Source organism: Coregonus clupeaformis, chromosome 11, assembly GCF_020615455.1.
Source record: "Coregonus clupeaformis isolate EN_2021a chromosome 11, ASM2061545v1, whole genome shotgun sequence".
In the NCBI taxonomy this organism is placed as follows: domain Eukaryota; kingdom Metazoa; phylum Chordata; class Actinopteri; order Salmoniformes; family Salmonidae; genus Coregonus; species Coregonus clupeaformis.
Genome location: NC_059202.1, coordinates 42470638 through 42496795, shown reverse-complemented (window position 1 = coordinate 42496795; position 26158 = coordinate 42470638). Strand labels below are relative to the sequence as shown.

Sequence of the window (26158 nt, the reverse complement as noted above, 5' to 3'; positions counted from 1 at the left end):
TCGGGAGGCTTGTTTAGTGGTAGTAATTGAGCGGTTTCATAGCAACAGTTGGCTCGAAACAACACTGTGTGTCCCGAACAGCGGGAGCAGGAGAAATCGTTAACTAATTGAAAAATGAACATGTAATAGGAAAAGGAAATGGCAGAAATTACACTTTAGTCTCCAGAGATGTAGGAACTGTTCTCTCTCTGTCTGTTTTTCTCTCCTTATCTCTCCTTATCTCTCTTTCTTTTTCTCTTTCCCTCGACCACTAAGAGACATTATTTATACAGGTTTTTCTCTTTTTCACTCTGAGGTATGTGGTCAACTTTCACAACTCTTAGCACAAAACTCAAAACAGATAAGGGTCTTTCTATAAATTAGGGTACCAGTTACCAGAGCTATTACAAAGTCATTAATAATAATTTGCTTTTTTTAAATGTGAATACATTAAGATATAAAGAGGGAACATAGATACCGTACATTAATATAATTAATGAGTTGTTTAAACCCTTTCTCATGCTTAGAGTCTTTACAGATTTGGCAAAAATCGTGTGACATAAAACATTACCTTTCCTTACATTCATGACACTGTTTGTTGTTATATCATATACTAAGCATTTATTAACAATTGAATTACACATTGACCTTGATCCTGTGAAATTCCTGGATATTGCTCTCAAGACTCTTTTTTTTGTATGGAGATCTCGGAAATGTACTGTAATCTCGTAACATTTTGTATCTCCCTATGTTACAATGTGAAAACAGTTTTCATGGGCACACATATCCAAAATAATGTATGTGATTGCAAAATCCAATGCTTCAAACAGAAAGAGTAAATATGATTAATCTCTTAAGGATCGGACCCTTTTTTTCAATTTTCGTCTAAAATAACATACCCAAATCTAAATGCCTGTAGCTCAGGACCTGAAGCAAGGATATGCATATTCTTGATACCATTTGAAAGGAAACACTTTGAAGTTTGTGGAAATGTGAAATTAATGTAGGAGAATCTAACACATTAGATCTGGTAAAAGATACTACAAACAAAAAAAAACGTGTTTTCTATTTTTGTTTTATCATCTTTGAAATGCAAGAGAAAGGCCACAATATAATATTGCAGTTTAGGCGCAATTTAGATTTTGGCCACAGTGTGCGTGCAAAGTTTCAGATCGATCCAGTGAAGCATTGCAATACTGGACTATTTTGTATCAAGTCCAAATGTGCTGTATTGGTCAATTGATACATTTTCAAGTACATAACTATAGAGAACATACAAATATGATATGGTAATACAAAATGTAAGTTTACACACTCCCAGGAATGTCATACATGATGGATAATTAGCTTATACACTAACTTTCACTCATCTAGATGACTGGGCGGGGTGGGTGTGGAGCCAGAGACAGCAGGGGTTCAAACTGTAGAACCCAGTTCCTACATTTGAATATAAAAAATGATTTTATCAAACAAAACTATGCTACATTGTATCTCTGGGACCCTTAGGATGACAAATCAGAGCAAGATTACTGAATGTAAGTACATTATTTACCTTCAGAGGTGAATGTATCAAACCAGTTGCCATGATAACTTTTTTGTTGTTGTGCACTCTCGTCAAACAATAGCATGGTATTTTTTCACTGTAATAGCTACTGTAAATTGGAGAGTGCAGTTAGATTAACATGAATTTAAGCTTTCTGCCCATATAAGACATGTCTATGTCCTGGAAGGTTTGCTGTTACTTACAACAGTCATGCTAATCACATTAGCGCAGATTAGCTCAACTGTCCCGTATACGGGACACCGATCCCGTAGAGCTTAATAACAAAACAAAAAATCAATACTGTCATTAAAGGGTTCTTCAATAATTATCCATAGTAGTTTTTTGATGCCGTTTGATGTCTAGCTGTTTAGTTATGTGGGGTCTTTATTGCGCAACATCAGCTGATTCAGGAAAGGAAAACAAGAGCTTGTGTGATACTGCACGCGATTTAGCAACTGCCAAAGTGCCGGAATTAATGTTTATCTCGAGGATTGACAGAACATTTTGGTGTCTATGTTGTTATGGTGGTCAGAATAATTAGACTATTTCAAGGACAACATTAAATCAAGATTCCTGAGGTAAGATTATGGTCTGTGTAAGTTTTGATAGTTTGTTTTCCAAGTTAAAATGGATCAATCGGGAACGTAAAAACGGTCTGTTTGTTCGCTTTTTCATAAAAATCGCAAAATGTAAAAGTTGTTTGTTTTTTCGTTGTTACAAATAAAACCAAAAAACAGCTTGATATTTTCATGTTCAAATGTGTGTGGGGTTAAATGTGGAATGCCTGGTAAAGTGCACAGCCAACACTTCCTGTCCTTTCAAAGTAGGAGGTCACCGTTCTAGCTCACCCTTCTAACTCCATTATATGAATCTATTATCTATTAATTAATTGATTAACCCCCTAAGGTTGATGTCCATGTTAAATAGAGTTATAAAAAATCCCCATAGAATTCTGTCAGCTAGAGATATCTACTTTTTTGCATTTTAGACAGGGCTTAGACTCTAATGGGTTAATAGCTGCCCATACAATGCCAAAGTGCGAAGATAAGGTAAGATTTCTCAATTCCTGCATAAGATTTAGTGTGTATTGACTTACTAATGAACTGCTGTTACTGTAAATGGTTATCTAACTGATATAATATTATCTTATTAAATGATGCTATAAAGCCAAAACAACAGTATCTATTGCTAGACTAAAAATATACCCTAGCTATAGTTAGTCAGTGGTTGCACATCTAACTAGCTGGAATGAAGCAAGGGTGTGAATAGTAGACAAGTAAGTGCCTTTGGAAAGTATTCAGACCCCTTGACTTTTTCCACATTTTATTATGTTACAGCATTATTCTAAAATTGATCAAATTGTTTTTTTTCCTCCTCATCAATCTACACACTACCCCATAATGACAAAGCAAAAACAGGAATGAGTGAGTCACTCAGCCCTATGCTTATGTTCCTGCTTCTGTTGCCTATTTGAAGGTTTGTTTAATATCCTGCTGATTCTGTGATCCCCAAGCCTCATGAAAACACAAAATGTTGAATAAAGAAATTTCACAAATCCATCTGTTTTGAAACTTTGCTATGCTGTATTAAAGGCTTTACAATTTGGTTTCATTAAAACAGAATCTCTGGTATTACTTATCATTTATTTAGTGTTGTTTACACTGTTCCAAAAAAAATATTGTAATCTAACATGCAACAGTATCTCTTGTGCTTTGACAATGATTTTACATGAGGCCTAATTCACATGATATGCCTAAAATACTTATATCCACATTTTTCCTTTCAATTATTTAATTAACCTACAGTGGGGAGAACAAGTATTTGATACACTGCTGATTTTGCAGGTTTTCCTACTTACAAAGCAGGTAGATGTCTGTAATTGTTATCATAGGTACACTTCAACTGTGAGAGACGCAATCTAAAACAAAAATCCAGAAAATCACATTGTATGATTTTTAAGTAATTAATTTGCATTTTATTGCATGACATAAGTATTTGATTACCTACCAACCAGTAAGAATTCCGGCTCTCACAGACCTGTTAGTTTTTCTTTAAGAAGCCCCCATCAGTCACTGGCTTCATCAATAAGTGCATCGATGATGTCGTCCCCACAGTGACCGTACGTACATACCCCAACCAGAAGCCATGGATTACAGGAAACATCCGCACTGAGCTAAAGGGTAGAGCTGCCGCTTTCAAGGAACGGGACTCTAACCCGGACGCTTATAAGAAATCCCGCTATGACCTCCGACGAACCATCAAACAGGCAAAGAGTCAATACAGGTCTAAGATTGAATCATACTACACTGGCTCTGACGCTCGTCGGATGTGGCAGGGCTTGAAAACTATTACAGACTACAAAGGGAAGCACAGCCGCGAGCTGCCCAGTGACACAAGCCTACCAGACGAAGCTAAACCACTTCTATGCTCGCTTCGAGGCAAGCAACACTGAAGCATGCATGAGAGCACCAGCTGTTCCGGACGACTATGTGATCAAGCTCTCCGTAGCCGATGTGAGTAAGACTTTTAAGCAGGTCAACATTCACAAGGCCGCAGGGCCAGACGGATTACCAGGACGTGTACTCCGAGCATGTGCTGACCAACTGGCAAGTGTCTTCACTGACATTTTCAACATGTCCCTGACTGAGTCTGTAATACCAACATGTTTCAAGCAGACCACCATAGTCCCCGTGCCCAAGAACTCTAAGATAACCTGCCTAAATGACTACCGACCCGTAGCACTGACGTCTGTAGCCATGAAGTGCTTTGAAAGACTGGTCATGGCTCACATCAACAGCATAATCCCAGAAACCCTAGACCCACTCCAATTTGCATACCGCCCCAACAGATCCACAGATGATGCAATCTCTATCGCACTCCACACTGCCCTTTCCCACCTGGACAAGAGGAACACCTACGTGAGAATGCTATTCATTGACTACAGCTCAGCATTCAACACCATAGTGCCCTCTAAGCTCATCACTAAGCTAAGGATCCTGGGACTAAACACCTCCCTCTGCAACTGGATCCTGGACTTCCTGACGGGCCGCCCCCAGGTGGTAAGGGTAGGTAACAACACATCTGCCACACTGATCCTCAACACGGGGGCCCCTCAGGGGTGCGTGCTCAGTCCCCTCCTGTACTCTCTGTTCACCCATGACTGCATGGCCAGGCACGACTCCAACACCATCATTAAGTTTGCCGACGACACAACAGTGGTAGGCCTGATCACCGACAACGATGAGACAGCCTATAAGGAGGAGGTCAGAGATCTGGCCGTGTGGTGCCAGGACAACAACCTCTCCCTCAACGTGACCAAGACAAAGGAGATGATTGTGGACTACAGGAAAAAAAAGAGGACTGAGCACGCCCCCATTCTCATCGACGGGGCTGTAGTGGAACAGGTTGAGAGCTTCAAGTTCCTTGGTGTCCACATCACCAACGAACTATCATGGTCCAAACACACCAAGACAGTCGTGAAGAGGGCACGACAAAGCCTATTCCCCCTCAGGAGACTAAAAAGATTTGGCATGGGTCCTCAGATCCTCAAAAAATTCTACAGCTGCACCATCGAGAGCATCCTGACTGGTTGCATCACCGCCTGGTATGGCAACTGCTTGGCCTCTGACCGCAAGGCACTACAGAGGGTAGTGCGTACGGCCCAGTACATCACTGGGGCAAAGCTCCCTGCCATCCAGGACCTCTATACCAGGCGGTGTCAAAATTTAGGCCCTCAAAATTGTCAAAGACTCCAGCCACCCTAGTCATAGACTGTTCTCTCTGCTACCGCACGGCAAGCGGTACCGGAGTGCCAAGTCTAGGTCCAAAAGACTTCTCAACAGCTTCTACCCCCAAGCCATAAGACTCCTGAACAGCTAATCATGGCTACCCGGACTATTTGCACTGCCCCCCCACCCCATCCTTTTTACGCTGCTGCTACTCTGTTAAGTATTTATGCATAGTCACTTTAACTCTACCCACATGTACATATTACCTCAACTACCTCAACTAGCCGGTGCCCCCGCACATTGACTATGCAACGGTACCCCCCTGTATATATAGCCTCCCTACTGTCACTTTATTTTACTGTATATATAGCCTCCCTACTGTCACTTTATTTTACTTATGCTCTTTTTTTCTCAACACTTTTTTGTTGTTGTTTTATTCTTACTTTTTTGTTTAAAATAAATGCACTGTTGGTTAAGGGCTGTAAGTAAGCATTTCACTGTAATGTCTGCACCTGTTGTATTCGGCGCATGTGACCAATAACATTTGATTTGATTTGATTTTATTTGTTCTACACTCATTACCTGTATTAACTGCACCTATTTGAACTCGTTACCTGTATAAAAGACACCTGTCCACACACTCAATCAAACAGACTCCAACCTCTCCACAATGGCCAAGACCAGAGAGCTGTGTAAGGACATCAGGGATAAAATTGTAGACCTGCACAAGGCTGGGATGGGCTACAGGACAATAGGCAAGCAGCTTGGTGAGAAGGCAACAACTGTTGGCGCAATTATTAGAAAATGGAAGAAGTTGAAGATGACGGTCAATCACCCTCGGTCTGGGGCTCCATGCAAGATCTCACCTCATGGGGCATCAATGATCATGAGGAAGGTGAGGGATCAGGCCAGAACTACACGGCAGGACCTGGTCAATGACCTGAAGAGAGCTGGGACCACAGTCTCAAAGAAAACCATTAGTAACACACTATGCCGTCATGGATTAAAATCCTGCAGCTCACACAAGGTCCCCCTGCTCAAGCCAGCGCATGTCCAGGCCCGTCTGAAGTTTGCCAATGACCATCTGGATGATCCAGAGGAGGAATGGGAGAAGGTGATGAGACAAAAATAGAGCTTTTTGGTCTAAACTCCACTCGCCGTGTTTGGAGGAAAAAGAAGGATGAGTACAACCCCAAGAACACCATCCCAACCGTGAAGCATGGAGGTGGAAACATCATTCTTTGGGGATGCTTTTCTGCAAAGGGGACAGGACGACTGCACCATATTGAGGGGAGGATGGATGGGGCCATGTATCGCGAGATCTTGGCCAACAACCTCCTTCCCTCAGTAAGAGCATTGAAGATGGGTCGTGGCTGGGTCTTCCAGCATGACAACGACCCGAAACACACAGCCAGGGCAACTAAGGAGTGGCTCCGTAAGAAGCATCTCAAGGTCCTGGAGTGGCCTAGCCAGTCTCCAGACCTGAACCCAATAGAACATCTTTGGAGGGAGCTGAAAGTCTGTATTGCCCAGCGACAGCCCCCGAAACCTGAAGGATCTGGAGAAGGTCTGTATGGAGGAGTGGGCCAAAATCCCTGCTGCAGTGTGTGCAAACCTGGTCAAGACCTACAGGAAATGTATGATCTCTGTAATTGCAAACAAAAGTTTCTGTACCAAATATTAAATTCTGCTTTTCTGATGTATCAAATACTTATGTCATGCAATAAAATGCAAATTAATTACTTAAAAATCATATAATGTGATTTTCTGGATTTTTGTTTTAGATTCCGTCTCTCACAGTTGAAGTGTACCTATGATAAAAATTACCGACTTCTACATGCTTTGTAAGTAGGCAAACATGCAAAATCGGCAGTGTATCAAATACTTGTTCTCCCCACTGTATATCATGTTATTTCAGGTTATCCCTTTGAAGAACATGCAAAAGCGATTTGGAGTTGTTGTACAGGAGTGACAAAATGTATTACAATTGAATTTGAATTAACTGAATGATTAGGAGGAAGAAAAAGAGGGTGATTGAATTGAGATCAATAGTGTAAGAATTCCTCTGTCCCGTGCGCACACTTTGTCAGAAGAAGCTGTAACTGGACTGTATGTTGCCTATTACTTACTAAAACTGTTGTTACACTGTAAGGTTTGTATTCTAAGAGAAACTAAAATGCTCTGTTATATTCCATTATATTCTTAAAATATGTGTTGACTGAATATATGCATGTTAACAAGTTGATGGCGAAGCCATGAAGCCTCGGCTACTAACCACAGAAACATAAAACATTTAATGTATGTGTTTTATTTACTACATTTACTTGTGGAATGTTACCGAATAGATTACAACAATAGAAAGAAGCATCTGGTGGCATTAGTAAAGAGTCAGGTGGAGAATGGACTGAAAGTGCACTGTAATGTAAGTACGCAACAAGGCTGTGGGCCAGGTGTAAATAGTTTAGCAGCATTTCCAATAAATTGTAATACAAAAGAAGCCATCCACCCTTGTTGGGCTATGAGCAGGACAATAGACTCTTGCCGAGTTTAGGGACTTTACATTTATTAATGGGTATTTGCGAGGCATGTCACTTCACCCATATCTTTGCATAGCCCACCACATGCACTGTTTTCTAACCACATTTTCTAACCTCTCTCCTCGCCTCCTTCTGAAAACCCATTGGATAAGAAGGTGAGAGGGGAGGGACCTCTAACCTTCTCATCCTATGGGTTTTGAGAAGGAGACGAGCAGATAAATCAAGGATATGCAATTGAGATTCTCCCAAGGACAGAGGAAGCAAATATTTAACAGCTATTAACATGTTTGGACAGTGCCAGACTGACTGACTGAGCTACCATAATACCATGGCCTGTTCAGAAACCACCCCTAGACCCTACTGCCCAGAGTCTAGACACTTGTGGAGATCTGAGAGGGACTGTTGGGTGGTGACATGGTGAGAGCTCCACCTTACCCTCTGATAGGCTTGGTAGTATTGCTTACACCTGTCCAATGATTTTAGATCTCCACAAGTGTCTAGGGGTAGGGGTTGTTTCTGGACAGGACCCCACAACCCTTTGGGTGTGTGGTGGACCTACAACACGACATTTGAGGTATTGGTTGGATGTTTAGTTCCATTGCTATACACACACACATATTTGCATAGGTGTAAGCTGGAGACCTGATGTAAACAGTGAAAGGATACAGAGCCTTCAGAAAGTATTCACACCCCTTGACTTTCTCCACATTTTGTTACATTACAGCCTTATTCTAAAATTAATTAAATAATTGAAAATCCTCATCAATCTACACACAATACCCCAAAATGACAAAGCGAAAACAGGTTTTTAGAAATTTTTGCGAATGTATTTAAAATAAAAAACAGAAATACCTTAAGTATTCAGACCCTTTGCGATGAGATTCGAAATTGAGCTCAGGTGCATCCTGTTTCCATTGATCATCCTTGAGATTTTTCTAAAACTTGATTGGAGTCCACCTGTGATAAATGCAATTGATTGCACATGATTTGGAAAGGCACACACCTGTCTAAATAAGGTCCCACAGGTGACAGTGCATGTCATTGCAAAAACCAAGCCATGAGGTCGAAGGAATTGTCCATAGAGCTCCAAGACAGGATTGTGTCGAGGCACAGATCTGGGGAAGGATACCAAAAAATGTCTGCAGCATTGAAGGTCCCCAAGAACACAGTGGCCCCCATCATTCTTAAATGGAAAAAGTTTGAAACCACCAAGACTCTTCCTAGAGCCCTCTTGGAGCCCTCTCCTCGAACGGAGCCGAGTAGATCAGGATATCGTCGTTGTACACCCCCACCTGTCTACTCAGCATGTCTTGGAACACAGAAGGTGGGTTGGCGAGGCCGTAGGGCATGACGCAGTATTCATAGTGGCCTGAGGTAGTGCTGAATGCCGTCTTCCACTCCTCTCCTTCCCGGATTCGGATCAGGTTGTAGGCACTCCTCAGGTCCAACTTGGTAAAGTACCCGGCCCCTCGCAGCTGCTCAATGCCCGACGGAACCAGAGGCAGGGGGTACCGGTACTTGGTGTTGACTGCGTTCAGGCCCCGATAGTCAATGCACGGCCTCAGTCCTCCGTCTTTTTTGGCCACGAAGAAGAAGCTGGCAGAGGCAGGAGAGGTAGAGCGTCTGGTGAACCCCTGTTTCAGTGTCTCCGCCACAGACTTATCCATGTCCTCAGTCTCCGCTATGGAGAGGGAGGAAATGTGACTCTTCGGGGGTGTTGTCCCTCCAGCAGGTCAATGGCGCAGTCCCATGGCCTGTGAGGAGGGAGACACTTAGCCTTGGAGGCAGAGCAGACATCGGAGAGATCTGCATACTCACGTGGAATGTTGGACTGGAGGGCGGACTCCGGACTCTCCACTGACGTGGAACAACAAACCACCGGCAGGCAGGTCCTCCGACATGAGGGGGACCAGGCTGTGATCCTCTTGGTGATGAAATTGATGGTGGGGTTGTGTAGTCTGAGCCAGGGCAATCCCAAGACGATCCGGTGAAGGGGTAAGGTGACGATGTGGAAGGACAGCTCCTCGTGGTGCTCCAGTAGTGTGGGAATGGTGATGGTGATGGGGAGAGTGACGTGCGTAATGGTGCCTGATCCAAGTGGTTTATTGTCCAGCGAGGTGACGTGTAACGGAGAAGACAGTGGCACGGTGGGTAACCCCCATTCAGACACCAGCTCCCTATCGATAAGGTTCCCTGCTGATCCGGAATCTATCATTGCCGTGGAAAGCGAAGAGAAGGAAGAATCATTCACCATTAGGGGAACTAAAAACAATAGTTTGGTGACAGGTGATGACGGAACACTCACGGAGCAGCGACGGGAGTCATACCGCCTAGATAGGGTGCCGCCAGGAATTCTGTGGTCATTGGTGGTGTAGGGGGTGCTGCCCACCTCCATGGGTGAGGACTCGGAGGCAGGGCGGCTTCCATAGCTCATATGGGGTGAGCAACGAGGCTCTGGGTGGTGTTGGGAATGCTGTCGGTCTCTCAACATGTTGTCAAGACAAATGGACGTGGCGATGAGGGTATCAAGGTCCATCTCGTTGTCCCGACATGCGAGTTCCGTCGTGATGTCCTCCCGTAAGCCTCTCCTGAAGGCCGTTCGCAGAGCACGCTCATTCCAGCCGGAAGACGCCGCCACCGTGCGAAAGCTCAGGGCATACTCGAACGCGGCCTCCTTTCCCTGTTGTAGCCGGAGAAGACGCTAACCCCCGTCCTTTCCCTCCATGGTATGATCGAACACCGCCCTGAACCGAGCGAGGAAGGTGGAGTAGGGAAGCGCCACGGCCTCACCTCCCTCCCAGACTGCCGTGGCCCAATCCAGCGCCTTTCCCTTCAGTTGCGAAATCACCAACACTATCCTGGCTTGATCCAATGGAGATGCCCCACGCTGACGCGCCAGATACAGTGAGACCTGTAGAAGGAAGCCTCTACGTTTCGTCGTTTTCCTGTCATAGCGCTCCGGCAGGGCGAGGGGTCCCTCAGACGTTGGTGATAGCACGGGAGGAGGTGGACTGGGTGCACTCACCGCTCCCTGAGATGGAACCGGAGTGATGGTCAGTTTATGCAGCGTTTGGAGCACTTCCTGCATGGCGGCGTTCAGCTGGGCATTCTGTTGCTGGTGCTGGTTGAGGCGCTGGGAAACTCCAGGAGGATTACCTGCTGCATCCATCTTCGTGATTGGTGTGTGATTCTGTGACAAGTACTGAGGATACGAAGAGGCAGGACACAGACACCAGGAATCAACAAATGTAAAGGTTTACTTAACACTGAGCAAGAGAACAACAAAGAGAAGTACACGACATGACACTAACAATAACACACAACACAACACTGAACAGTCCAGGGCTATATAGGGGTGGTGATGAGATGATGAGGTGCAGGTGCGCTGGAGGTGATTAGGGTGCGTTGGGTTTCCATTCCGGTGTTGCTGAGGTGGTGCTGTCACGATCGTCGTAGGAGTGAGTAGACCAAGGCGCAGCGTGTGAAACAAACATGACTTTAATTAGTTAAAGTATACCAAACAAAACACGACTCGTGAAGTCCACGGTAAACAAATACCGACACGGAACAAAAACCCACAAACACAAAGTGAAACACAGACAGTTAAATATGGCTCCCAATCAGAGACAACCAGCCGACAGCTGACACTCGTTGCCTCTGATTGGGAGTCACACAGGCAAACATAGAAACAGACAACCTAGAACCCCCAACATAGACATATAACACATAGAATAAACACACCCTGGCTCAACATAATGAGTCCCAGAGCCAGGGTGTGACAGTACCCCCCCCTAAAGGCGCGGACTGCGACCGCGCCTAAATACGAGCAAAACAGGGGAGGGCTGGGTGGGCATTCCTCCTCGGCGGCGGCTCCGGCTCCGGGCTTGCCCACCACCCTCCAACAAACCCCCCATAGCGCCCCTGGTCCGGTCTGGCCCCGCTGGCTGGAGCTGGACTGGACATAGCAGGAGCGGTAGGCTTCAGCTCCTTAGTGGAGCAGTAGAGCGGTACCTGAATTGGCACCGATGACCCACGCACGGGTTGTGCCGGACTGACGACTCGCACCCCTGGCTTGGTGCGAGTGGCAGGAACGGGCCGGGCCGGGCTGGCGACGCGCACCGTAGACTTGGTGCGAGTGGCAGGAACAGGCCGGACCGGGCTGGCGACGCGCACCGTAGACTTGGTGCGTGGAGCAGGGACAGGCCGGGCCGGGCTGGCGACGCACCCCGTAGGCTTGGTGCGTGGAGCAGGGACAGGCCGGACAGGGCTGGCGACGCACACCGCAGGCTTGGTGCGTGGAGCAGGGACAGGCCGGGCAGGGCTGGCGACGCACACCGTAGGCTTGGTGCGTGGAGCAGGAACAGGCCGGGCTGGGCTGGCGACGCACACCGTAGGTTTGGTGCGTGGAGCAGGGACAGGCCGGGCTGGGCTGTCGACGCACACCGTAGGCTTGGTGCGTGGAGCAGGAACAGGCCGGGCAGGGCTGGCGACGCACACCGTAGGCTTGGTGCGTGGAGCAGGAACAGGCCGGGCTGGGCTGTCGACGCACACCGTAGGCTTGGTGCGTGGAGCAGGGACAGGCCGGACAGGGCTGGCGACGCACACCGTAGGCTTGGTGCGTGGAGCAGGAACAGGCCGGGCTGGGCTGTCGACGCACACCGTAGGCTTGGTGCGTGGAGCAGGGACAGGCCGGACAGGGCTGGCGACGCACACCGTAGGCTTGGTGCGTGGAGCAGGAACAGGCCAGGCAGGGCTGTCGACGCACACCGTAGGCTTGGTGCGTGGAGCAGGAACAGGCCGGGCTGGGCTGGCGACGCACACCGTAGGCTTGGTGCGTGGAGCAGGGACAGGCCGGACTGGGCTGGCGACGCACACCGTAGGCTTGGTGCGTGGAGCAGGGACAGGCCGGGCTGGGCTGGCGACGCACCCCGTAGGCTTGGTGCGTGGAGCAGGAACAGGCCGGACCGTACTGGGAGCACACACCACTGGCCTTAAACGGGGATCAGGAACGGGCCGGACCGGACTGGCAATACACCTCAGTACCTCTCGCCGTGCCTCTACAACTTCCTTCCCTCCTCTCGCCAATGGCTCCCGTAAACCGGTGGCCTTCTCTCCTCGTCTCCCATTTCGCCCTGTGGCAGCCTCCTGCTGCCCAGTCGCCCATGCCGTGTGCCCCCCCCCTAAAAAATTATTGGGGGTGCCTCTCGTCCTTCCGACGATGGCACTGCTGACGCCGCTGCTCCTCTCTCGCCAGGGCCTTAATCCTCCCCCAAGGTCCCTTGCCCCCGAGCATGTCTTCCCACGGACCACGATTTGCCCACCTGGGCCATCGCCAGCCTCTCCATCTCCTTTCCTGGCGCTTCCTCCCATGTCCAGTCTGCCTGCTCCTGGACACGCTGCTTGGTCCTTTTACGGTGGGTTTTTCTGTCACGATCGTCGTAGGAGTGAGTAGACCAAGGCGCAGCGTGTGAAACAAACATGACTTTAATTAGTTAAAGTATACCAAACAAAACACGACTCGTGAAGTCCACGGTAAACAAATACCGACACGGAACAAAAACCCACAAACACAAAGTGAAACACAGACAGTTAAATATGGCTCCCAATCAGAGACAACCAGCCGACAGCTGACACTCGTTGCCTCTGATTGGGAGTCACACAGGCAAACATAGAAACAGACAACCTAGAACCCCCAACATAGACATATAACACATAGAATAAACACACCCTGGCTCAACATAATGAGTCCCAGAGCCAGGGTGTGACAGGTGCGCTCAGACCGGTGGCTCAGTAGACCGGCGAATCAGAGCGCCAGAGGGGAGAAATGGGAGGAGACGTGACAGTTACAGGTTTTTGCAGATATACCAATATTACTTATATAAGTAAAGATCTCAAAATTGATCACTGCAGGACACCTTTAGTAATATCGAGGTAACCTGACACCATCAGAAAGCACACATTGTGTGCTGTCTGACAGATAGTTCCCAAACCACTTGCAAGATGCCTGGTCGAGGCCCATTTCAGACAACCTTTGAATGAGGAGGCGATGGTCATTTTTTTCATCTTTCTATCTGTAAAATACTAAAGACATGTATGTAAATGCTGCTGGATTTCCACCACTCTCAGATACACAATTGAAGAAGTATGCTGACTTTGCTTTTCTTTTTGTCTGAAGGATTGCCAGTCAGAAGTAGAAACCATCAATCTAGCCTTAGTCCAAGCTAAGTTTCCTTCATGAAATCTTTCAGACAACTAATGCGTGAACCATGGGTTAGCGCTCTCCTTTACCCTTAATATTTTATATGGTGCGTGATTATCTGCAACATAGTTAAATAGAGAGGTAAATCATTTATGGGCCCGATCTGAATCAGCAATATAGGACACACCCTCCCAATCATACAACCCCAGGTCATAGAGGAAATGTTGCTCATTGAAAGTTTAAAAAGTTATCTTTGTAATAATGAGTGGACATGATTTAGGTAGCTTAGTGTCTCTAATGCCGGCAATGGGACAATGGTTTCTGAGCGCTTTAGCAATGATTCCATTGGCTGTATGCTTATGAGGGGCGTTTGTCATAATGATATCCAAAATAGTATTTTTCTCAGGGTGTTTTAAGTTGGGGCGGGTTCGTTTAGTTATCAATTGAGTTAAATTTAGCTCTGTACAAACATCTTTCAGTCGATTTGATACTGGCATTAACCAATCCATGTTAAGATCACCCAATATGAATCATTCAGATTTAGCACAGTTAGACAGCAAGTCAGACAATTTGCTAAGAGCAATTGGGAGGGTGATAAACTCCAACTAACATTAGTTGGGCATATTACCAAGGCCCACATTTAGGACAAGACATAAACATTGCTTGGGGAAAGAGGTGGCAATACACACAGCAACATTGAAGTTGTTCTTTATGAATATGGTGACACCCCACTTCTGCCAGATCTATAAACATTATATCCACTCAGAGACACATCAGAGTCTGGCACAGACTTTATCAAAATGTCCGCATTGGTTTGAGAAGCCAGAATTACAATAAGATACATTTTCAAAATCAAATTCATGACATTTACACGAATCAGTCAAAGGCCACAGCTGCAGGATTTAATATCAGACGGAGTCTCTAACACAAACATCCTATGATCGGTAGATAACCCACTATATTAAATAGCCATGGCGTTTGCTTGAAAAGGTATAAATACAAGATTGCGCCATTTGGTCTATGCCTCGAACAAGGACGTGGATTAAAACAAGAATCAATTAGGGTTACCTGTTGCGGGCAAGGACTGATATCCCATCACTTATTTAGTACCTTTTTGTTGTTAGCATTCAGCATCCAAGATCCTCTCCTTTGGGTGCAGGCCATCCCTTTTTAGGAATTGCGGTCGCTCCCAAAACAGATGGAAATTGTCAATAAAATCTTGATTTCATCCAAGAGTCCAGTGCAAATAGCCAGGAGAAGCGATCAATTCCACGACTGTGTGTTGTGATAGGGACAGAAAAACAATCTGCTTGCCCATAGCCATTAGCCTGTCTCTCAGGTATTCCGAAGTCCCATCTCAATTCAGCCCATTGCCGCAGTTTGATGTCATTTGTACTAGCATGCACAACCACCGTGTGCAGCTCCGGGTTTTGGTCTAGAATGACCATAAGCTCCCGAGTGATGTCACGTACTCTGGCACCAGGGAAGCAGAATGTCTTTGCGCCATCAACCATGGCTATATTGGGAGCGGAAGGTTGTCAATTTCCAGGTTGCACGGAGCCAGCTGCTTGGGATGGCTGAGCTCCGAGAGCTCACATGGTGCTTCCCCCAACAATCGTTTAGGGCGTTGCACAGTGCAGCGAGGAGTGCCGTTACCTAAAAGAGGGGGTGAAGGGGTTCCTCAGAGAGAGGGGCTGTTGCGGGAGATGACGAGTGCCTCTGTTGGATCAGTGGTCCGAAGTAACGGTAGTCTGGCGGTCCCCCCCTAAAGGCGGACCGGATGGGTTGACAAGGGTAGAGGGACTGATGTTGTCGCCTAGTTGTTTGATGTTGGCAATCACTTGCCTGGCATCGGGGTCTCCAGGACCAGAGGGGCTCCTGTGGCCAGACAGTCCACTTCCAGCGGTGCAAAGCTGATTGCCAGGCAGAGCGGATCCTCCAAGGCAGGAAAGGACCGCCCAGGTCGGGCTCTCTAGGGCCCTTTTGCCTAACCACCTCGGCCCAGTCTCTGTGGTCAAGTGGAGTCGAACAACCCACCTGCTCCGAGAAGTGGGACAGGTTGCCTTTGCCCAACTCTCGACCACCGTGGATGAGAGAGATGTTCAGCGCCAAGATATGTATAGCCTGGGCTATAGCTACATTGAGGAACTCGCCAACAAGGCTCTCCTTCTGCTTCAGCTCATCAGATAGCCGGCAAATGTCCCTCTGCAGCCACCCAATATTATCCATGTCAAGGGCTGATGTAAGTGTGGTGTGGAGGTCAGGTGCAGGACACCGAAGCTTAGTCCAACAAAGTTTACTAGTTAATCCACTAGGCAAAATACAATAAACGGCCTCAAAAAAAACAGAGGCGAGCGATTACGCAAACTGTGCGTAAACTACAAAAACAACAAACAGTGGAAACACGCAGCACTAACGGACAGGCGAAAAACAACACACAACCTAACCAACACAAAACAGGCAACTTATAGGACACATAATCAGACACAAACGGACACAGGTGCAATAGACAGACAAAAGCAATCAAACATGGAAACATTCAACGGTGGTAGCTAGTACTCCGGGGACGACGAACGCCGAAGCCTGCCCGAACAAGGAGGAGGAGCAGCCTCGGCAGAATCCGTGACAATCCATCATCTGGTCACACCAAAGGCACTTTTAACAGACATACCCCTGTTCCGTATGTGCTCGGTCTTCCACTCTGTACCTGGTTAGTGAACATTTCACAGCGGTAGCATTGGACAGTCAATGGTTGGCCATAGTTGGATAGCCGATGGTAGCCATAATGCAAAAAAGAAAGAAAGAAGCAGGCTGGCCACAGCTAGCAGTATTAGCTTAAAGTTGAAAAATTCCAGTAAGGTGGTGTGTACCGTGAAGAGCTAAAATAGGCTACAAAATCAATAGTGGCACTAATTTTTTTCCCATATAAAAAACCCCCAATAAACTAAACTTGTTAAACAAAATCTCTTTCTCTGTGCAATTGTATTAGTATAACATAATTTCCCAATTTTTTCCCCCTACAATATATTTTTTATTTTATAGTATTTTTTGCTAATCTCATATCAAGGGTGACAATAATGTTGGACCTAACTGTATGTGAACACGGCGTATTTCTGCATTTTGTAAAAGGTTAAGTTAAAAAGTGCATTTTCATGTTGTCCTCATAGGTAAAAACATTTTAAAAACTGTGATTTTCAAACACTGAGATTCTCGTTGCAGAAACTTGTTGCAGGTTTAGAAAATTACAGTTTTTTACTTTTAATGCAACTTGATTAGTCAGCGAGTAGCACTTTTTAGGATTTTTCTTCTTATCTTTATAACTACAGAACAAAGAAACGCGCCATTTTCACATATGTAGTCACTGGTATGGTGCTGGATGACTATTCAGGTGGTGGCCCTTTAACTCAAGGTGAGTTATGTGTCGGTCTTAGAATTTTAACATAAGTTCTATGGAAAGCCCTGTGAAGTAAACAATGCATAGAATGAGGGCATAAAAAATTGAATGAAAACATTTAAAACCAACTCTGTTCCAAAATCTTTCATTCAAGTCAAACACAAATCTTTGAGAAATATTGTTGCGGTATAAGTTTATTTGAAGTGTGTCGTTTTTATAGTCGCATTCCATACATTGTTTACTTCACAGGGCTTTCCATAGAACTTATGTTAAAATTCTAAGAGAGACACATAAGGGTAATTGCTTAGGAGAACTATTAAGATTTTTAAGTGTCTATGTCTGATTGTCTAACAATCTGTCTAACTTCAATTTCTGAGAATGGAAAAAAAAGGATATATTTAAAATCCATTTAAAAAGTGCTAATGAGCTAATATTGTAGCAATACAACATTGTTATACATCAGTGTCTGACTACAAAATCTCTAAACTTATGTACAAGTTAAAAAGTTGGGATAGCATATTTTAGCTAACTTGATCACTAGTTTGCAAAGAACATTTTGGTCGGCCAACTGCCATTCATGTTTAGGCTACTATGTGAAATCTAGCGTTACCAAACACGCTCAACAAAACTTGGTGGTTAAAAAATATATGATTTGTTTCTTGTCAACAACAGTTGTTTATAGTTTAGGTGACAATGTCACGAGTTCTTATAGTTGGTGCAGGTTTGACAGACAGTTTATGAGCTGTCTTCTGCTAAGAGAAATGCCAAACAAAGTTATTGTTGTCTGGGATAATTTGCGAGGAGCAGAGACTGGGGACACGCCCGACACAGCTCTGAGAGGCTACACCGAACACTAACACGCAGCCGGGCCGGTGCGTAGCAAGGAACAGCCGGCGACCTACCGCTGACAACTGACCCAGACATCATCTGCCCCCCTGTGCTTCTCTCTCGCTCTTCACATTAAACGAGAGACAGACAACAACACAGTTGTGCGGGGGGCTGGTGGGGGCGTCCGCGCCTTGGAGGCAGCATCTAAGTCCCCGGCAGAGCCGTAAAACGTTTGTTATTTTGGACTGTCGGCGTACAGCAGTGAAAACTCATTTGAATCTGCTGGGGACTCACGTGCTATTAAATGTATAATGTGCGACATGTTCGTTGTTGTCATACCTTCATTTGTGAAAAATGTATTGAACTTGATGCAGCTAAAGAAAGGATTATTACTCTTCATGAATAAATACAAAATTGGACAAGCACCTTGAACTGAAAAAGGATTCTATGAGACTTCTTGGCATCTTCAAATGCTTCCTATCAAAACATCCAAGAGGGTCATAATGGGACATTCCTGTACTATGATCAATTTCCGCCACTGCACCCCTCTACTAGCTTGAACCAGAAAATGGCTGCTCATTGTTCGACTCCAGGTGAGCGTAAATGGATGTGTGTCGGAACCAGAAAGGAAAATTATTGTTCTCGGTGCGCCTGCATTCTTCCCCCACGTCCGGACTTAAGACTTTCAAATCGTTTTGAGCCCCTGTACCAGATGTCTTCTGCCGGGGGCTTGGGAGTTCCCTCCATGGCTGTGGATGCCCCTCCAGCTACCTCTCCCTGTCCTAGTCAATCAACTGCCTGGGCACAGTCTGGACCACAACGGCCCCCCTTTGCTGGGCCGTGCTCTCTGGATCAGAGCTCTGTCCCTTTGGCTGTTGTGGCCTGCACGCAACCGGCATCTCAGCAGCCCTCTTCTCAGTTGAGTTCTGTGGCTCTGGCCTCGCAATCTGCTTCAAGACACGGCAGATGCCGGATCATTCCGGCGATTGTGATAGGCAGTTTGATGGTGAGGCATATACAGTGGGGAAAAAAAGTATTTAGTCAGCCACCAATTGTGCAAGTTCTCCCACTTAAAAAGATGAGAGAGGCCTGTAATTTTCATCATAGGTACACGTCAACTATGACAGACAAATTGAGAAAAAAAAATCCAGAAAATCGCATTGTAGGAATTTTAATGAATTTACACTTATATTTATGCGTTTCACTCAAGGGGGAGGATCCTTTTTGGCCTGCATTCATTTTAAACAATTTTGATAAGCAACTACGAAACAATTGTTTGAATTGCAAGGTAAGTTAGATACCTAATGATTGGGTGGCATAAAAGTCCTTATATTTAAAAAGTATTAAAAGTATCACAATTATTTTGATAAACAACATGCTTGTTTAAAGTTTAAATGGTGACTCAACTTTTGTTATTTTCAAGAGAGAGTAGTAAGCACGGCGACTTGAAAACTGAGGAGATGAACAGGAACTAGAAACAAGGAAGACATTTATAGCATTCAGTGCTGGGGCTGGTCCTTGCAAATCTATGCCAGGTAATTGGTTATTTCTTTTGGTGGTGCAATTGTTTTGTCAAAATGTATAAATGCTCCTAATTCTCCTGAATAATTTAAAGTTTGAATGGCGATTCCATCTTAAACAGCTCAAGAGAAGTAAAGGTCAGCATAATGATAATAAGCCAGAGGTATGGGGGATTTTAAAGAGTAGATTGCTGATGCAATCTTATTAAGAATCTGCATGAAGTATGGGGAATAACATGAGGTGTGCATTCAGCAAGCTCACTAATTAGCCTGGTTGCCAACTCCATTGCAGTCATTGTCATGCCAAACACTGCCATCTTTCTCAAGATGCTCACAACTGATAGATTGGATACAAATTATAAAACGTTGTTTTGAAATAATCTTGAAAGAATTGTGAATAGCAAGCTAGAGCCAAAATCTACAATTCCTTCTATTCAACACTTCACAAGCAGTGAGTCTATCATAATATTTTGTATTGGGAATTAAACCAGCTGTTCTCATGGTATTTCACAATAAATGTTGATTTTGCATGACTGACTCAAATATGAAAGACGTGTTCAAAGACAATGACAGTCCTGGGAGCATTACAAGTGTTACATATATTATTTTTTTTGTGCTAAGAGTTTAGAAAATTGACCAGCTATGAAATTTGCACCAAAACAATTGGAGAAAAAAACATTAATAATCTATGGACCATCTAGAATTTTCTGGTCATTCCATGTGAGTATTCACTCACTCTTTCTTTAGATCTCTCTTCCACTCACTGCTCCTCTCTCTCTCTCTCTCTCTCTCTCTCTCCATCCCTCCCTCCCTCCATCCCTCTTCTCTGCTCTCTCTCATTTCCTCTGACTCACCTTCCTCTGGTATGATGTGCAGGGTGACGATGAGTCCGGCGTCTTTGATGAGCTTGACGATGTCGGCGTGGGGCATGCTGATGATGGATTGCCCATTGACGGCCAGGATCCGGTTGCCCACCTTCAGGCGGCCGCAGCGGTCCGCTGGGCTGCCCTCGATGATACGCCCAATCTTGTGGGGCACAGCTAGTAGGGGGAGTAGAACATGTTTTGACAAATATGCACATAAACTTGTCAAGTACTGGACAGAAAATAAATTGTCAATTAAATAAGTGTTGTCCGCAAGTGGTTTATTGAGATGCACACACAAACAAGACAATGTTTTGATCCCACTGGATAGTTGAAGAAGATCCCAGTGCGATTTAAATATTGTGTTGTGTGTTTCTCAACAAACCACTGTGGGAACATATTACAGAATAAACGTTTTAACGTCTGTTGGTCCCAAATCGCTCCCTATCCCTACCCCAGAGTTTCCCAAACTCGGTCCTGGGGATCCCAAGGGGTGCACATTTTGGTTTTTGCCCTAGGCACTACACAGCTAATTGAAATAATCAAAGCTTGATGATGAGTTGATTACCGTAATTTTCGGACTATAAGCCGCGCCTTTTTACCAATTTTTCGACCCTGCGGCTTATATAACGGTGCGGCTAATCTATGGATTTTTACAGCTAACGGCCACTAGAAGACCTCCTAAATCTATGGATTTTACAGGTTACAGTCCACCAACTTTAACTCTATGGGCTCTATGACCGGTCCGCGCCCCCCACCTTTAAGCGGCGGGCTCCAGCAGGAAAAGCTGGAGGCCGGAAAAGAGTGAGACAGGTAGCGCGCAAAAGTAAAAGTGGAACCGAGAGTGGTACGAGAGACAGAACGAGAGACAGAACGAGAGCAAGACAGACAGACATTACGAGAGCGAGACAGTTTGTCTCTTTCCCGACAATCCCCTCTGTGCACGAACCCTTACATATGGTAATTAAACATTAAAACACCTGCGGCTTATAGTCCAGTGCGGCTTATATATGTACACATCATTCAATATCATTCAATTTAGCTGCTGCGGCTTATACTCCGGTGCGCCTTATAGTGCGGAAAATACGGTATTTTAATAAGCTGTATAGTGCTAGGGCAAAAACCAAAATGTGCACAGGGATTGACAAAATGTGCACAGGTATTGGCAGTAGAGGTTGCCTTATTGCCTGGGGCAAGTGCACTGAGCAGTCGTGCAAGTGGAGCCTGCTCAGAGCTTGCTCTATTGGGCAGGTGATAAAAAAAAGTTACATTGCAAAGTCATTCCAGTAGAATAAAACTGATCCTTCTGGTTCCTCCCCATTGTTTAAGTGAAAGACAGACAATTTATGGCAGTCGGGCAAGTTGAGTCTGCTCTGAGAACAACCAAAAAACAAAGAATTCCAGTACTGATCTTTGTTATTCCTTCCGTATGTGTAGGTGAAAAGCAATATATGGCACTTCTGCATGTAAATAGCTAAAAAATTTAATAAATCGGGCAAGTAATAATAATCTTCAGGCAACCAAAAAATACCCCTTACTTGCGATGGGCAAGTGCTTTTCAGACTTTAATGTCAAGCCCTGTTTTTTTATTTATTGATCTATACTTTATTTAACCAGGTAAGACCCATTGAGGTTAAAAACCTAGCAACCTGGCAAGAACGCAAAACAGGGAGATAGCAGCGTGTACATAAAACGTAACAACAAATACACACAAAAGAGTGTCAAAAGTTACAGATACATTTGAAGATTAAAAACAACTGCAGCTATCAAAAACAGTCATCGATCAGAGTCTTAAAAACAGGCAAGGACACTAACTCCCCTAACTTGAATATATTTAGCCTGTTCCAGGACGCATTACGGGAAAAATATTTGTCAACTGTTCGGGCACACAATATGTTTTCTGGAGGCAAGCCGAAGTTCGGAGCCGAAGTCTACGCCTCTTCATCAGTGATTGGTCAACAGTAGGGATTCTTCAATAAAGTCTTTATTGTCATTCAACGAGAGACGACTCGTTTTCATACACATTTTTCCTTGAGAATTACTGCACCATTAGTTAGATGTAAAATTGCGCGACTACAATTAATGACAGACTTCCTGAGTTCTTAGATGAATTCTGACTATTTGGCTATGTCGTCTCAAAATGGACAAACAGTGCCATTTTTTTCTAAATTTTCAAGCGAAGGTCTTTTAAGTGTGTATGCGAGCACACTCGTTCGGTTCGGCTAGCTGAGTTTGGCAAGGCGCCAGCCGAAATGATGCATGCTGACGCCTTAAGGAACAGAGATACAAAAGGAGTTGCCTTAACAATGCCTTGTACACAAAAGTGTACCAGTGCTTTAGCCTCCTGGTGGAGAGAGAGGTACATTGCACCATGGCATACACATACACAGTGATTGGTGAGTGATCTAGCATGTGTGATAAATCTTAAAGCACCATGATACACTGTGTCCAGAGTTTTTAACATACTTGCTAAGGCCTGCATATAGACAATATCACCATAATCCAGAACCGATAAAAAGTGCTTTGTTCGTAAAATAAAATAAACTATTTCAAGTTATCAATGTGCTGTCTAAAATTCAGATTTTCATCTAGCCAAATCCCAAGACACTTTTAGGAGGTGACCCTATACATTTGCTGGCATTTTAGAGTTAAAATCTGGAAGTGACTCCTTCTGTCTACTTTCAGAGAAGAGGAAACTGTACATTTTGTTTAAAATCGAAAATTGCTTTTGATCAGCGTCCGGAAAAGCCTTCTCAATATTAGATGCGCTAGAATAAATAATCGGGTCATCAGCATACAGATGGGGATTTGCAGAGTCAACAGTCTTCCCTATATCATTTATATACAGTGTAAAAAGGATCAGACCTAAAATTTAGCCCTGGGGAACTCCTTTTGTAAGCCTTCGAAACTCAGATTTCAAACCCTCCTGTGCTACACACCGTGTTCTGTCAGAAAGGTAGTTTTGGAACCAATCCAATGCATCAACACTTAAACCAACCTTTTTTAGTCTATACAACAGCAGGGCATGGTCAATAGTGTCAAAGGCCTTCAATAAGTCAATAAAAAGTGAAACATAATGATATTTCTTGTCCTGAACATCTAGAATATCACCTACAACCTTAGTTATCACAGTAATTGTATTATGCTTGGCTCTAAAACCTGACTGGAATTGAGATAACACAGAGTTATCATAAACTGTGAGTTCACCAGGTTTTCCAAATCTTTGCAAGTGCAGACAGTTTAGATATGGGACGATAGTTATCCAACTGGGACGGACCTCCACCCTTATTTAAAGGGGTGATGTAGGCTGCTTTCCAGACTTTTGGAATCATATTACTCGCCAATACAGTGTGAGTGAGACTGGCAGCAATGATCTCTGCACCACTTTAAACAAAATAAGGCTTAAATTCATCCGGGCCAGCCATTTTGTGCCTTTACAGTGCCTTTACAACTTCTGAAAGATCAATTTCGGTAAAATCAAATAGATGCCCAGCCTTTGCAAAATGCTCATTAAACATGCCAAGCAGTTTATTCTTGTCTGTCACGTCCATTGAATTTGAGGTCAATTCCAGCGGAAGACCAGAAGAGTTCATGTTAGCATTCATGGACTTAATGTTTTTCCATAATTTGGTCAGGTTATTGATGTTTGCCTTGGTAGATTGATAATAGAAGCTAGATTTGCATTTCCATATTAACAAGGTGCACTTATTTCTCAGTGCCCTGAATAACTGTCATTCAGCCTGGGAGTTACACTTTCTGGCTTTGGCCCATTGTGTATTTGTGACCCGTTTCATGAAACTAGGCGTATGTCACAAGTCACAACTTCACAGGAGAGCCATTTGAACGTAAAAAAAATATATCAAAATGCGTTTTTTGCCAGAAATGCCTTCTGGAATATGTGAACTTTCATGTGCCTTAATAACAAACGTGTATGCCATCTGTAAATACAATTGTTAAATTACAAGCCTGGTTGGTTAAGCAACAGAAAAAGACAGCAAACTTCCCACTAGCCATGTTTGGCTGAGATAATGAGTGGGCTGGACATGCCGAGAGAGGAGTTTGGATTGGTCTGCCATATATAAGGCTTCTGTCTATTTGAGCTGGTCAGTCTGTGTAGGTAATTCTGTCTAATGCGGCTTAAAAAAAATATATATAATGCTTAGTAGAACTGCATAAGTGTTACTCTCCACTTTCTGGAGGATCGAGTTTTGAAATCAGTGGAATTAGAGTATGATAGCTAAAGAGATGGTGAAAACACCTGTCTCCGGATTACATCTTCAAACTAAAGGCAACCATGCATGGCATCCGTGACAGGGAGACGCGTCCATCATGCATGATGATGTATACGGGTAAGATAGCTATCTAACATTGAACCTGGTTGGTTAGCTCCCAGCAGATTCATGCAGGGTAGTAGAGACATGATTTGGCACTATGTTCATTGTTGTTTAACTAGCTAACGTTAGCTGGCTGGCTCGTTAGCTAACGTTACATGACGTGTGTGATCTTACACATTGTTTCCTTAGCTAGGTTCATTGTTTATTTAGCTAGCAAGCTACATGTCTTCAGCTAAAGTGTACTGTTAGCTAGCTAGATAACGTTAGCTGGCTGGCTCCCTAGCTACTGTTACATGTATGACATTATTATTCGTATCCCAGAGCCATTTGCTTCACTAGTTAGAGCCTAATGTTAGCTAGCTAACACTGAACCTGGTTGGTTAGCTCCCAGCAGATTAATGCAGGGTAGTAACGGCATGATTTGGCACTATGTTCATTGTTGTGTAACTAGCTAATGTTATCTGGCTGGCTTGTTAGCTAACGTTATGTGACGTGTGTGATCTTACACGTTGTTTACCTAGCTAGCTAACTACAGTGAGGGAAAAAAGTATTTGATCCCCTGCTGATTTTGTACGTTTGCCCACTGACAAAGACATATCAGTCTATAATTTTAATGGTAGGGTTATTTGAACAGTGAGAAACAGAATAACAACAACAAAAATCCAGAAAAAAGCATGTCAAAAATGGTATAAATTGATTTGCATTTTAATGAGGGAAATAAGTATTTGACCCCTCTGCAAAACATGACTTAGTACTTGGTGGCAAAACCCTTGTTGGCAATCACAGAGGTCAGATGTTTCTTGTAGTTGGCCACCAGGTTTGCATACATCTCAGGAGGGATTTTTGTCCCACTCCTCTTTGCAGGTCATCTCCAAGTCATTAAGGTTTCGAGGCTGACATTTGGTAACTCGAACCTTCAGCTCCCTCCACAGATTTTCTATGGGATTAAGGTCTGGAGACTGGCTAGGCAACTCCAGGACCTTAATGTGCTGCTTCTTGAGCCACTCCTTTGTTGCCTTGGCCGTGTGTTTTGGGTCATTGTCATGCTGGAATACCCATCCACAACCCATTTTCAATGCCCTGGCTGAGGGAAGGAGGTTCTCACCCAAGATTTGATGGTACATGGCCCCATCCATTGTCCCTTTGATGCGGCAAAGTTGTCCTGTCCCATAGCAGAAAAACACCCCCAAAGCATAATGTTTCCACCTCCATGTTTGACGGTGGGGATGGTGT

At 44.6% G+C, this 26158-nt stretch overlaps 1 protein-coding gene across 5 annotated transcripts in view; it reads right to left on the bottom strand.

The window, feature by feature from the left end:
* The window catches only part of LOC121555266 (membrane-associated guanylate kinase, WW and PDZ domain-containing protein 2), a 333480-nt gene that overhangs the window by 18462 nt on the left and 288860 nt on the right, over positions 1–26158 (bottom strand). For all 5 annotated transcript variants that reach the window (XM_045223560.1, XM_041869071.2, XM_045223559.1 and 2 more), the window contains one exon: positions 20583–20768. In XM_045223560.1, coding sequence (XP_045079495.1) covers positions 20583–20768 — 186 coding nt within the window. The remainder of the gene's footprint in view (positions 1–20582; positions 20769–26158) is intronic.